The sequence below is a fragment of the Balaenoptera musculus genome, chromosome 6, assembly GCF_009873245.2.
Source record: "Balaenoptera musculus isolate JJ_BM4_2016_0621 chromosome 6, mBalMus1.pri.v3, whole genome shotgun sequence".
Classification (NCBI taxonomy): Eukaryota; Metazoa; Chordata; class Mammalia; order Artiodactyla; family Balaenopteridae; genus Balaenoptera; species Balaenoptera musculus.
Window position 1 is genome coordinate 102965874 of NC_045790.1, and position 14501 is coordinate 102980374.

General features: G+C 49.9%; 1 protein-coding gene across 3 annotated transcripts in view; it reads left to right on the top strand.

The window, feature by feature from the left end:
* GSN (gelsolin) overlaps positions 1–14501 on the top strand; it is a 56241-nt gene extending 41740 nt beyond the window's left edge. For all 3 annotated transcript variants that reach the window (XM_036855244.1, XM_036855243.1, XM_036855242.1), the window contains 11 exons: positions 679–811; positions 1300–1388; positions 1558–1773; positions 3603–3736; positions 6959–7049; positions 8930–9100; positions 9725–9899; positions 11532–11656; positions 11905–11982; positions 13469–13529; positions 14088–14501. In XM_036855244.1, the coding sequence (XP_036711139.1) occupies positions 679–811; positions 1300–1388; positions 1558–1773; positions 3603–3736; positions 6959–7049; positions 8930–9100; positions 9725–9899; positions 11532–11656; positions 11905–11982; positions 13469–13529; positions 14088–14257 (1443 nt within the window). In that variant the 3' untranslated portion in view covers positions 14258–14501. The remainder of the gene's footprint in view (positions 1–678; positions 812–1299; positions 1389–1557; positions 1774–3602; positions 3737–6958; positions 7050–8929; positions 9101–9724; positions 9900–11531; positions 11657–11904; positions 11983–13468; positions 13530–14087) is intronic.

Below are 14501 nucleotides of genomic sequence, written 5' to 3' on the forward strand. Positions count from 1 at the left end.
TTTTCAACGCTGGGTATTGTCAATCTTTTGAATTTTGACGAGTATGGTACACTTAAAAAAAAAGTTCAATGAACTTTTATTTTAGAATAATTTTTAGGTTTACAGAAATATTGCAAAGATAGTACAGAGTGTTCCCATATACCCTTCACCCAGCTTTCCCTGAACATCTTAACATAACCAGGTACATTTGTCAAAACTAAGAAACATCAGTTCAATACTACTAACTAAACTGCAGACTTTATTCAGTTTTCCCCAATTTTTCATTCCAGGTTCCAATCCAGAATCCTACACTGCATTTAGATCTTTTTCTTTTTCTTCTTTATTTCCTTTTTTTTTTTTAACTGATGAGGTTGAATATCTTTTCACCAACTATACAGTTATTTTCCTATGCCACCTGCATTCCTGCATTGGATCCTCCCCGTTCCCTTTCCGTGTGCAGTTTCCGTGCTACACCTGTGTTTAGGTCACAGGTGTGGTTGTGACATAGAGGAAAAAGACAAAGAAATCCTGATGAGCCTCAGGGCTTGAGGGCACAAGTCCTCATGTTACCCTGCAGTGTCGTTTGGGGGTGGGGGTGAGACGTGGGTCTCCCCACGTGTGGTCTTGGGGGTGCCCATGGTTAGGCTGAAGTGGTGGAGGTCACTGATGGGCTGGGCTGCCTTTCCCTTGTCCCTCCAGGTCTCCAATGGCGCGGGCACCATGTTGGTCTCCCTCGTGGCTGACGAGAACCCCTTCGCCCAGGGGGCCTTGAAGTCAGAGGACTGCTTCATCCTGGACCATGGCAAAGATGGGAAAATCTTTGTCTGGAAAGGTATTGGGGACAGGGGAAGGGCTCGAACAGGACCTCGAGTGGGAGCTTCTGCAGCCTTGCAGGAATTTGGCTCATGAGTCTAGGGAAGAGGAGGGGGGCCTGAGGGTCTGAGTTGCAGCTTTCCTACTGGCTGAGCGGCCTTGGTCAAGTCACTTAACCTCTCTAAGTCCCTGGCTTCCTTATATGTAAATGAGGATAAGATAATGATCTTTATCACATAAGGTTGTTGTGTGGATTAAATGCCATCAGTTCTGTATAGTTCTGAGCTCAGTAAATGGGCCACAGTGGTCGGTGTGCTTGCCGTCATCAGGCAGGACCCCTGGCTGGCCCCCGAGAGCTCATGGTGTGATCAGCTCTGGGCTCTCCGGCCTTGGCTGTCCACAGTCTAGGAGGAAGAGGGAGGGAGATTGGCCTTCTGCTTTCCCTGGACCATTGGATGCTGGGGCGCAGCACTGCCCCCCAGCCCCTTACCCTCCCTCTGCTGACAGGCAGGCAGGCCAACATGGAGGAGAGGAAGGCTGCCCTCAAAACGGCCTCCGACTTCATCTCCAAGATGCACTACCCCAAGCAGACCCAGGTGAGTCTTGGAGCCAGGTAGGACGGTGAGGATGCGTCCATTTCGGGTGGGTATCCCACCCCACTGTGGACTGGTTGTCTGAGGCTCCCTTGAGGACCCCTGCTGGGTGGCCCCTGTCCTCAGGGGGACCCCAAGCCAGCATATCCTGCTCTCCCCCCTCCCCTTCCAGGTCTCCATCCTTCCCGAGGGTGGCGAGACCCCGCTGTTCAAACAGTTCTTCAAGAACTGGCGCGACCTAGACCAGACGGATGGCCTGGGCCTGACCTATCTCTCCAGCCACATCGCCAACATGGAGCGTGTGCCCTTCGACGCTGCCACCCTGCACACCTCCACTGCAATGGCCGCCCAGCACGGCATGGATGACGATGGCACAGGCCAGAAACAGGTTCCTGGGGGGCTGGGGTGGGTGTGTCCAGGCCCCTTCCTTGCTCCCTCCCTGGCATCTCTGGCCTACCCACTGCCTCCCGCTTTTCTGAAGATGTTTCTCTAAGAGATTTTGGCCACAGTTTTTGGTGAATGGAATTCTTTTGTCATGCTGGATTATTGCAACCAACATACCCTAAGCACCTACTGTCTTCCAGGCTCCGTGCCAAGTGTCTGAGACCCCACCCTGCCCATGAAGAGTGCTTGGTCTGGGAGGGGAGGTTACCACAGCCACAGCTGGTTGCTCAGACCTGTGTGGTCAGTGGAAGATGGGAGGTGCACAGGGATTATGGGAACACAGGAAGGGCAGTGAAGGTGGGTGGTTGGGGCAGTCTTCACAGAGATGGGGACCTTTTGGTTGGGCCTCAGAGTATGAGTAGGAGTTTGCTGCCAGAGAAGAAGAGTAGGTATTCCAGGCAGGGAGCTGTCCTGGGAGCCTGGTACTGATGGCATCCTCAAGGAGGGGCCTTGAATTCCGTGTCCAGGGGTGTGGACTTGATCCTGTAACCATTAGGTGCTAGTGAGGGTTTTTTTTTTTCTTTTTCTTTTTTTTAAAGGCAGAAATGTGACAGGCTCAGTTCTGTGCTTCCGAAACTCACTGTGAAAATGAATTTAGAGACAGGATAATGACGGTAGAGACCTCATGACGAGGTTATAATAGTCTAGGGAAGAGATAATGACCTTGAGACCAGGAGGGTCACAGTGAAGATGGAGAAGTGTGGGGGGATGGAATTCAGAGATGTTTATGAAGTAGAATCTGCTTCAGGCAAACACTGATTCCATCCTACATAATAGAAATAACAAAAGTGTTAATTTTTATTTATTATTGTTTTTGTCATTGGTGTTATTATTTTTCATTCATCACTCGTTCATGACTTCAGTGGGAGGGGAAGATGCAATGAAAATGATCAGGATAGGGCAGTGTGGAAAGAGCCCTGGCAGCTCAGCTGTGTGACCTCGGGCAAGTTACTTAACCTCTTTGAACCTCACTTTCCTCACCTGTAAAATGAGGCTTAGCCCACTCCATCACCTTCGAGAATTTTCAAAGTCCAGAGATTGTTTCCCGGGACTTGCAGCACCACCAGGTGGCGCTGCAGGGCTTTGTGACCACTTTGAAAACCGTGTTACCGGAGCCCTGCAAAGAGATCTGCCAGCAGGAGTCATTCTGAGGTCACTTAGTGATGGCCCTGCCTCTGCAGGTGATCTATAAAATCCAGACAACTTAATAATGATACAGATAATGGCAACATTAATAATAAAATAATAATAGTTCTAATAATTAAGAGTAGCTGCCACCTGTAGAGCCATTACCCTGTGCCAGGCACTGTGCTAGACTTTCATGAATAGACCAACATCCTTTATTAGTCCCATACTGAGGCTCATAGACAGTAAGCAAGTTGTCCAAGGCTGCACAACCTCTAAGGGGGTGGATCCTGATTTGGATCCAGGTCATTCGTTGATTTGTACCCTTAGCTTGTGTTACACTGTGTAACCCGTGTAACACCCACTAAACCCATTTTGCAAATACCATCATGCAGGTCCAGTCCCTGTGCTGATGTCTACAAGGAGGAAGTACAGGGTGGGGCAGGGGTGCAGTATAAGGATCTAGAGCAGGAAACCTGCGTTTGAATCCTAGTGGCTCTGTGATTTGGGCAAATTATTCAACTTTAGTCTGAGTCCGAGTGCAGTCGTGTTTTGTAACCACTACCTACCACTCTGTGGTTTCTCAGCTGGTCTGAGTTGGGGACTGGGGGTGCTGCACTGTGTCTGAGCCCAGCTTTGCTCTGGTAGATCTGGAGAATTGAAGGCTCCAACAAAGTGCCCGTGGACCCCGCCACGTATGGACAGTTCTACGGCGGTGACAGCTACATCATTCTGTACAACTACCGTCATGGTGGCCGTCAGGGACAGATCATCTACAACTGGTGAGGGTCTGGGGCCCTGTGCTGTGGGGCGAGCATGGGAGCAAGGAGGGATGTGAACAGGGCTGAGGGAAGCCTGCGAGTGTGTGGACCTGAGCCGGGGCAGCCACCCTCCACTGGGAAAGGCTCTCGTCCACAGGGCAACACCGCTTGTCTTTTTTCTCTAAACAAATTTTAAACTATTCTCATAAAAGCATTACATGTCCATTATAGGAGACATGGGGACTAGGGAGAAACAAACAAACAGAAAATCTCTCCCACAATCCCACTCTAAGTACTGTTCATCCTCCCATGTTTTCTAATTAAAAATTATTAATTCTTTAAAAATAGATAATACATTCACGAGTCGAGGATCAAAACAGAATAAAAATGCATGTATTGAGAAAGCTTGTCCCCATTCTGTCCCTCCCCACCTTGCTCTATGACCCCCACCCCTCCATGGATGCCCACTTTCATTAGTTTCTTGTATACTCTTCCAGTAATTTTTGATGCAAATATAAGAAAATCTCACCCTATAGTCCTAGTTCTTTTCCTTCCTTACAAAAGATAGCTAACTATGTATTTTGTCCTGCGCTTTGCTTTTTTTCACTTAATACTTCCTGGAGCTTAGTCTCTGTCAGTACATAAAGAACTTCCTCACTCCTTTTTACAGCTGCATAATATTCCATCACGTGGCTATCCTGTAGTTTATTTAACAAATTCCCTGCTGTTGCGTACTTGGGTTGATTCCAGACTTTTGCTATTACAAGCATTGCTGTGATTAGTAACCTTAAACAAACATCAGTTTGAATGTATAGAGAAATATGTTTGCAGTAAGTTCCCAGAAGTGGGATTGCTGGGTCAAACAGTAAATGCACTTGTCATTTTGATAGATAGCACCCAGTTTCCGTAGATAGATTTTGTAGTATTTGCATTCTCACCCGCAACAAATGAGAGTGTCTGTTTCCCCACGGTCTCACCAGTGGACTGTGTTATCAAACTTTCGCTGTTTGTCAACCTTATAGTTTATGAAATGGTATCTCAGTATAGTATTTTTCTTTTTTCATTTCGTTTCTCTTATATGCGATCTCAAACTTTTTGAAGATTGACGGTTAGGTTTCTTTTTTCTTAAACTTTTTATTTTGAAATGACTTGCTGAAAAGTTGCAAAAATACTACAGACAGTTCCCATATACCCATTACGCAGCTCCCTCTATGATCATGTCTTACTTAACCATAGTTCAAGTTTCAAAACTGGGAAATTAACATTGTTACAATACTCTTTACTAATCTATAGACCTTACTTGAATCTCACCAGTTCTCCCACTAATATCCTTTTTCTGGTCTAAGATCTAACCCAGGATCTCACATGCCATTTAGTCATCACGTCTCCTTAGTGGCTTTTAATCATGTCTTTGATCTGTGACAGTTCCTCAGTCTTTACTCTTTTTTTTTTTAAATAAATTTATTTATTTTATTTATTTATTTTTGGCTGCGTTGGGTCTTCGTTGCTGCACGCAGGCTTTCTCTAGTTGCGACGAGTGGGGGCTACTCTTCGTTGCAGTACACGGGCTTCTCATTGCGGTGGCTTCTCTTGTTGCAGAGCACAGGCTCTAGGCGCACGGGCTTCAGTAGTTGTGGCGCACGGGCTTAGTTGCTCCGCAACATGTGGGATCTTCCTGAACCAGGGCTCGAACCTGTGTCCCCTGCATTGGCAGGCGGATTCTTAACCACTGCGCCACCAGGGAAGCCCTCAGTCTTTACTCTTCTTTCACAACCTTGATACTTTGGAAGAGCCCTAGTTTTATTCTGTAGAATGCCTCTCAATTTGACAACCTCAGACTTTTTTTTTTTTTTAACATCTTTATTGGAGTATAATTGCTTTAAAATGGTGTATTAGTTTCTGCTTTATAACAAAGTGAATCAGTTATACATATACATATGTCCCCATATCTCTTCCCTCTTGTGTCTCCCTCCCTTCCACCCTCCCTATCCCACCCCTCTAGGTGGTCACAAAGCACCAAGCTGATCGACCTGTGCTATGCAGCTGCTTCCCACTAGCTATCTATTTTATGTTTGGTAGTGTATATATGTCCATACCACTCTCTCACTTTGTCCCAGCTTACCCGTCCCCCTCCCCGTATCCTCAAGTCCATTCTCTAGTAGGTCTGTGTCTTTATTCCTGTCTTGCCCCTAGGTACTTCATGACAATTTTTCTTTTCTTTTATTTTTTTTAGATTCCATATATATGTGTTAGCATACGGTATTTGTTTTTCTCTTTCTGACTTACTTCATTCTGTATGACAGACTCTAGGTCCATCCACCTCACTACAAATAACTCAATTTCGTTTCTTTTTATGGCTGAGTAATATTCCATTGTATATATGTGCCACATCTTCTTTATCCATTCATCTGTTGATGGACACTTAGGTTGCTTCCATGTCCTGGCTATTGTAAATAGAGCTGCAATGAACATTGTGGTACATGACTCTTTTTGAATTATGGTTTTCTCAGGGTATATGCCCAGGAGTGGGATTGCTGGGTCGTATGGTAGTTCTATTTTTAGTGTTTTAAGGAACCTCCATACTGTTCTCCATAGTGGCTGTATCAATTTACATTCCCACCAACAGTGCAAGAGGGTTCCCTTTTCTCCACACCCTCTCCAGCATTTACTGTTTGTAGATTTTTTGATGATGGCCATTCTGACTGGTGTGAGATGATATCTCATTGTAGTTTCGATTTGCATTTCTCTAATGATTAATGATGACAACCTCAGACTTTTAAAAGCAGCTTGAAAGAAATTTTTTTGAACAAGGTAATACACACACGGTACAAAATTCATGAGAAGCCTTTTTTTTTTTTTTTTTTAATAGCTGCATCAGCACGTTGATTTGTCAGATTGTTTGCTTATACAGATAACACATGTTGGTTATGAGAAATTTAGACAGTAATAGGAAGAGGTGGGGCAGAAAGCCACCCACTATAAATATCCCTGCAGGGCAGATTTAGGATGAGGAAGTCTGTTGGTTGTGGTCAGATCTTTATAAGAGGTGAGATGCTGAGCTGGGGGATGTGGCATGTTGGTCTGGTTCCTGGCGCTGGTTGCTTTTGAGAGAACCCCTTTTCCTCTCTGTGTCTCAGTTTCATTACCTGTAATCTGGGGATTTGTGCGTTTCTCAGGCCCAGGGTGAAAGAGAGACTCGGGGCTCTTTGCAAACCTCAGTGCTGAGTATCACTTCCCTTCCAGGCAGGGTGCTCAGTCCACCCAGGATGAGGTCGCCGCATCTGCCATCCTGACTGCCCAGCTGGATGAGGAGCTGGGAGGTACTCCTGTCCAGGTGAGCCCATTGTCCCTCGGGGCCACACCCTGGGCCCTGTCTATCTGTTCACTCATCTATCTGACTGTCCATCATTCCATTCATCCATCCATCCTTTCAGCGAACATTTATGCAGGGCTCTGACACTGCGTCTGCAGCCATGAACACACAGATCCCACCCCTGCCCTGCCCTGAACTGCTGTGATGTGGTTTACAGTCTACGGGGGAGAAAGATATTCAGCAGACATGCAGGCAAAGGATGTACAATCACACATAACGACGTGTGCAGTGAGTGAAAATGATAAGACACCCAGAGGAGCAGGAGAGGCAGTGTGGTGGTATAGTTCAGAGGATGGACATGGAGCTAGCCTGCTTGGGTTTAAATCTAGTCTTCACCTCTGGGCAGCCTTGGACAGGTCACTTAGCCTCTCTATGCCTCTGTGTTCTCAAACTGGGGTTAATAACAATACCTATCTCACAGGATTGCTGTGAGGATGAAAAGTTAACATTTGTAAAGCATTTAGAGCCATGCTTGGCCCATAATAGACCCCTTATACAGGTGTGTTATGTATAACGACACATAGATCCCAAGTAGGAGCTAATTGGATTAAACAAGGCCCCCATCCAGGGAGAGATTTTTCAGCTGGGACCTAATGGATGAGTAGGAGTTAGCCAGGCATATTCCAGGTAGAGGGAACGGTACATGCAAAGGCCCTGAGGTAGGAGGGGGCATTGGTTATTAAAGCGAGGGGAGAGTGCCATGATAGGAGTCTGGGGAGATGATCAGAGGGACCAGACCACCCAGAAGCCACAGTGAGGATGTTGACCTTGACCCTGAGAACAAGGGGACGTTGCTAAAATGGTAAATGTAATGTGAAAGCATTCATGGGTTTAAAAGGTTGCTCTGGCTACAGTGTTGGGCCCTGGAGGGCAGCAGGTGGGGGAGACATGGGAGAAGGAGACAGAACCCTCCTTTCTCTATCCTACCCTTGGAGTGAGCAGGGCTCTGGATTCGGGGTTAGTGCCCTGAACTTTGACCATGACAGTGGGATCCTCTGGGTCCCGGAGGCTGGGTGCCGGGTGCTGAGTGGGATGATTACTGCCTTAGCTCATCCCAACATCAGCCTTAGGAGTAGCATTCTTGGCCCCATTTCACAGAGGAAGAAACTGAGAGGTTGAGGCCCGTGCCTGAATTCTCGCTGTCGGGGCGGAGCTTGGATCTGAGCTCTGACCCAAAAGTGGTGGCCAATGTTGGGAAGTGACTACAGTACCCCCAACCCACATGTGCGATTGTCTTCTAGATTTAGCTAGCCAGGGTCACAACTGGGATCCGAAATGAAATGGGCACACAGGGCAGAAGCAGATGTGATATATCTTAGACCTCCTTGCCCCCTCCCTCCCACCACCAAGCCCTTGACTGCAGTCCGCTTGTGGGGTGCACTGACTGTGCAGGAGGGGTCTCTCCAGATCTGGAAGGCTCTATTCTCACCACTCTGCCAGCTTTCATGCCTGAGGCTGACATCACCATCCTGGAAGAATGTGCACGAACAGTCCCTGTGCTTCCATTTAAGGGAATATTTGCAAACGTGGGCTCTCTTGGTTCTTGGACTAGACTCAGGCTCAGCAAGGCAGGGCCTCGTGGGAGGGGAGCGGCCGAGGCAGTGCCCGGGGGGCCTCAGGCAATAGTGCTGTGTCCGGCCTTCCTGGAACTCCTGTTCCCCTGCCAGCCCCTGTGTGCTGTAGGATCATGCACCACCCGCGCACAGACCCAAGTGTGACGGCCTTGTTTGAGGGGTGAGCCCAGGCTGTGCTGGCTGCAGCGGGTGGCGGTGAGCCTGGTGTCGTACAGGACTGATGTTCCCACCCCCCTTTCCTGACTTGCTCTCCTGTCTCCCTCCCAGTGCCGTGTGGTCCAAGGCAAGGAGCCTGCTCACCTCATGAGCCTGTTTGGCGGGAAACCCATGATCATCTATAGGGGTGGCACCTCCCGCGAGGGTGGACAGACAGCTCCTGCCAGCACCCGCCTCTTCCAGGTCCGGGCCAGCAGTTCTGGAGCCACCCGAGCTGTTGAGGTAATACCCAGGCCCTGGACCCCAGGCAGGATTGGCCTCTCTGAAACCTCCCAGGCTTGATGGGGAGATCTCTGGGCACGGGATTGGGTGGGTTTGGCTGAGGGGTTAAGAAGCAGCTTTTCGTACCTTCCTGCCCTGGCAGCAGGATTGTATGTCTTAGATTTCCCCTTGTTTCAAGAAATGCCCATTGCCCCTTGCATACCTTCCATAACGGGCAGCTCACTACCTCACAGGTAGTCCATTCTTCACAATCTGGACATTGTTCTTCATTACATTCCAGTTGGCTGCTATCCCTTTCATGGTGGAAGGTGCAGATCTGAACATAATCCTATTGAGCAGCCTAGAGGAGAATGGGACCATCACCTTCTTTGTTCTGGGCGCCCAACTTCTGTTAATGCAGCCCAGATTTCTAGAATCTCCTTGGCTAGCCACAGTGCACTAATGACTCATGGGAGTCAACTAAGGCCCTCAGTGCCCAAAGTCTGTGTCCTCAGCTCTGATGGGGTGTGTGCTCCTCCAAGTCCTCTCCTAAGAGCTGGTCCTGCTGCAGCGTCTCCTGGGCTACGAGGAGGGGGCTGAGGACATTTTATCTGGTTCCTGATTAATTGAGGACTGCCCTCCCAGGTGATCCCCAAGGCTGGCGTGCTGAACTCCAACGACGCCTTTGTCCTGAAAACCCCCTCAGCCGCCTACCTGTGGGTGGGTACAGGAGCCAGCGAGGCAGAGAAGACCGGGGCCCAGGAGCTGCTCCAGGTGCTTCGGGCCCAACCTGTTCAGGTGGCAGAAGGCAGTGAGCCAGGTAGGAACAAGGGGCGGAGGGGCCTGCTGCTCTCTGGGGGTGCAGCTGCTATGTTTCCCTCCCGTCTGTCTGCTTGGGGGTTTCCATATCCTCCCCCCTCTCCTGAGCACCTGTCCCCCTGCTCTCTGGGGGTGCAGCTGCTATGTTTCCCTCCCTTCTGTCTGCTTGGGGGTTTCCATATCCTCCCCCCTCTCCTGAGCACCTGTCCCCCTGCTCTCTGGGGGTGCAGCTGCTATGTTTCCCTCCCTTCTGTCTGCTTGGGGGTTTCCATATCCTCCCCCCTCTCCTGAGCACCTGTCCCCCTGCTCTCTGGGGGTGCAGCTGCTATGTTTCCCTCCCGTCTGTCTGCTTGGGGGTTTCCATATCCTCCCCCCTCTCCTGAGCACCTGTCCCCCTGCTCTCTGGGGGTGCAGCTGCTATGTTTCCCTCCTGTCTGTCTGCTTGGGGGTTTCCATATCCTCCCCCCTCTCCTGAGCACCTGTCCCCCTGCTCTCTGGGGGTGCAGCTGCTATGTTTCCCTCCCTTCTGTCTGCTTGGGGGTTTCCATATCCTCCCCCCTCTCCTGAGCACCTGTCCCCCTGCTCTCTGGGGGTGCAGCTGCTATGTTTCCCTCCCTTCTGTCTGCTTGGGGGTTTCTATATCCTCCCCCCTCTCCTGAGCACCTGTCCCCTAATGTGTGTTAATAAAAGTGACTTAGGGAATTCCCTGGCGGTCCAGTGGTTAGGACTCTGCGCTTTTGCCACAGGGGCACAGGTTCAATTCCTGGTCGGGAAACTAAGATCCCGCATGCCACAGCGCTGCCAAAAAAAAAAAAAAAGTGAGTTAGATGAAAATGAGGACTATGGTCAGTGAGAGGGAGGTGTCCAGGAGTTAGAGAAAGGACAGCTCAGTGTAGGCTGGGGCAGGTGGGGAAGTCAGCTGGAAGAGGGGTAACAATGCCACAAGCCTGCTTTGTTTCCAGAGCACGGGTCAGGAACACCTTTGTTATGCCAACCCTAGGTCTTTCCATTCTTACTTTTAAGCCCAATCCCTCCTGCTTGATGCTTAGCAGAAATGGGGAAGAGTAGTTCTGTCTAGAGCAGCACAGTCCACTGGAACCTTCTGAGAGAATGGACATGTACTATGTCTGCCAGGTCCAGTTTGGTGGCCACTAGTCACATGTTTAGGCTAATGAATATTTAAATGTGACTGGTGGGAAAATGCAATTAAATTTAAATAGCATATGTGGACAGAGCAGGTATAGTGGAAATGATACGTGGCGTCAGGTAAGGTGGCTTTACAGCATACTAGCTGTGTGATGTTGGGTGAGTTGCTTAACCTCTCTGAGCCTCAACTGCCTCATGTGTTGAGCGGGGATAATTATCCCCATCCCGCGGTGCTGTCGTCAATCTCAAACCAGAAGTAGTTCTGGCTGTGTGTCCACTGCCAAGTCTTCCCTCTCTGGGCCTCCGTTTCATCACCGTCGAATCCCTCAGGCCCCTTCCTTCTTTGGCGCCCTGGGATTTTACGATGCAGGCTGCGGATTGAGAGCAGTTGGTTGTGCTAGGGCAGGGTTTGTCCCAGGGTCTAAGGAGAAGTGCTGGAGGGGGGAGGGTGGTGTCAGTTGGTAACTGGTGCGGCCTCCCCTCACAGACAGCTTCTGGGAGGCGCTGGGTGGGAAGGCCGCCTACCGCACGTCCCCACGGCTGAAGGACAAGAAGATGGATGCCCACCCTCCTCGCCTCTTTGCCTGCTCCAACAGGATCGGGCGCTTTGTGGTGAGTCCCGGCGGAGGGCGGAGGGCGTTCCCTCTGCTCGCCCCTTGGGAGGCGTGTTCCAGGGAGCGGAGCTGTTGCATCCACAGCAGGGGCGGGGAGAGCACCCTTCTGACAGACCAGCATAGACCCATGCAGGTTGGAGCCAGCTCTGCAGCTCACTCAAGGGGGCAGATAGAGCAGACCTACCCCGGGGTGGGGGAAAGCGGCTTGCTGGTGCGCTGTTATTAACCTCTTCCATTCCTTCCCAGATCGAAGAGGTCCCTGGCGAGCTCATGCAGGAAGACCTGGCCACCGATGATGTCATGCTTCTGGACACCTGGGACCAGGTGGGTGAAGCACGGTGCTGCAAGTCACTTTCCCTTTCTGAGCCTCCCTCATCTGCAGAATGGGCACGGTGGTACCTACCTTGCATAATCCAAACAGATGAGAGGTAGATAAAATCTCCTTGCCAACTGCAAAGCACCATATAAATGCAAATCAGACGGCCAGCATTATTTCCCAGGCCTTAGGGGAGCGTGAACTCTTCCTTTAAATCTGTTGGTAAAGAAAGTTGAACTTTGCAGCATGTCACATGCAGGCATAAACTGTCCGGTGTCACCTAGAAGTAGACGGTGCCCTGTCCCCACGGGGCTTGCATCCTCGTGGGGGGTGGAAGTCCGTAACCCTTCCTATCAAGCTGGCCTCTCCCAGAGTTGTCAGGGTTGGAGATGGCAGCCATGCTGGGGTAAGACTCCCCTTGACCCGCAGGGCTGTTTCTCCGGCTCCCCAGTTGGAAGATCAGTACCAAAAGGTTTGCAGTTTAGCCATTCAGCTGCTGGCAACTTTGTTCCATTTACTACTTAATCTGTGTATTCATCTGTTTATTCACTCACTCAGCCAACATTTATGAAGCACCACTGTCTTCCAGGCAAAATGCTGTGATGCTGGGAGTCCTGTGCTGGGCAGTACAGTCACAATACCTGGTGTTGAGGGGCCGATGTATTGCAGTAGGGAACACATTTGTAAATAAGCAAGGGCGAGAAAGTCTGGCATTTTATTGTCTAATACCATCTTATCAATGACATGCTCTTTAAGACATTTTAGATACACATCAAAATAAATGATACATAAAAATCAGCTGGATAGATTTTTTGGTGTAACAAGCTTGTCATAAGATTCAAGATGGTGGTAGCGGTGGTGAGTTGTTTTTATTCCAAGCCTTAGACCGTGTTGGCTCAGACACACGGAGACTGGCACATAGCAGACTCTTAATGCATATTCATTGGGTGAAGAAACCAGTGAGCATATGTTAGGCTGCTCATTTGTTGAACAAGTAAATGCCCGGAAAGGGATCCTTCCTGAACTTCTAGAGAGGGGTCTCAACCTCAGTGGCTGACGGCACCTGCTTGGCAGTGTTAGTGAGTGAAGCAGGCTGAGCTGGGGAGACATGAAGGCATGGTGGAGTCTGAGGCAAACTGGAACTTGCCATTGAGAGGAGCAGCTGCTGCCCAGCTTCGTCATCCACGTGCGGGTGAAGCTGCCAGATCCTCCCCGTTTTCAAGGGAAGTTGGAAGTCTGGATTGAATGTAATCCGCTAGTCACTCAATTTGTCTAAAAAGACATTGCAGACCACCCGCCAGAGGGTGGGTGGGCCTACAGAGCAGGTTGTAGGTCACCAGTTTGCCGTCTCTGTTCCAAATCCTTGGAGTCACGGTCCGTGGGCTCTGTCAGTGGAGGGGGTGTCTGGTCCGCACCTGGAACCTCCCGCTTTTCCTCCAGGAGCGCGTGGAGTCAGCACGCCTCATGCCATTTCATCTCCCGCCTCTCTTCCAGGTCTTTGTCTGGGTTGGAAAGGATTCTCAAGAAGAGGAAAAGACAGAAGCCTTGACCTCTGGTGAGGACCCAAGGGTGTCTGTGGGTCTGTGTCATGCGGTGGGGTGGAAGCAGCTTCCTGTGCGGGTCTGGGCGTTTGTGACCGTGGGGGTGGGGACTTTTGCATCCGTGGTCAGCCCCCGGTGACCTGCAGAAGCCTTAGGTCCCACCAAAAGGAAGCAGCAGCTAGGAGCTGCTTCAGATTCCCAGAATGCCCAAGGACCAAACTTGTCAGGATTTAGATGTGGGAAAGCAGATCCCTGGTAGCTGAAGTAGATCTGATTTGGGAGCTGGAAACCCAAAAGCTGGTTCTTCGATATCTTCCAGTAGGGGACAGCTAGAGAAAAATGACATAAGCTTTGTGAAGCTGGAGGTTAAACTGTGACCCCTGTTCCTTCCCGTGTTCCTGGGCAGGGCGGTGGAGGAGTCATGTGGGTGTCATTGCCTTTAAGGGATGGTGGCGTCCAGTGCCGGGGTTGGGCACTGGGGACAGTGGGACTAAAAACCATCTTAGGCACGGAAGCACCTCTCCTTGGTGAGGGAGACCCTAAGAATTCTTCTCCTCCCTATGTGTCTGCAGCTAAGCGGTACATCGAGACAGACCCAGCTAATCGTGATAGGCGGACCCCTATCACCATGGTGAAGCAAGGCTTTGAGCCTCCCTCCTTCGTGGGCTGGTTCCTTGGCTGGGATGACAACTATTGGTCTGTGGACCCCTTGGACAGGGCCCTGGCTGAGCTGGCTGCCTGAGGGAGGCCCTACCCTGTTACTGGTCAGTGCCCTTCAGAACTGTCCACACCGCAAGGAGACCTTACAGCGAGCAGGGCCACTCCGGGGTGTGTGTGTGTGGTTGTTTTTTGTTTGTTTGTTTGTTTGCTTTTTTACAGTAGCCAAAAACAGCCCTGCAAAAATTCAGGGTCCTTGCAAAATTATCTCAAGTATTTGTGCTTTTGGAAATAATTGAATTCAATTAAAAGCTTTTTGAAGTGTGTTA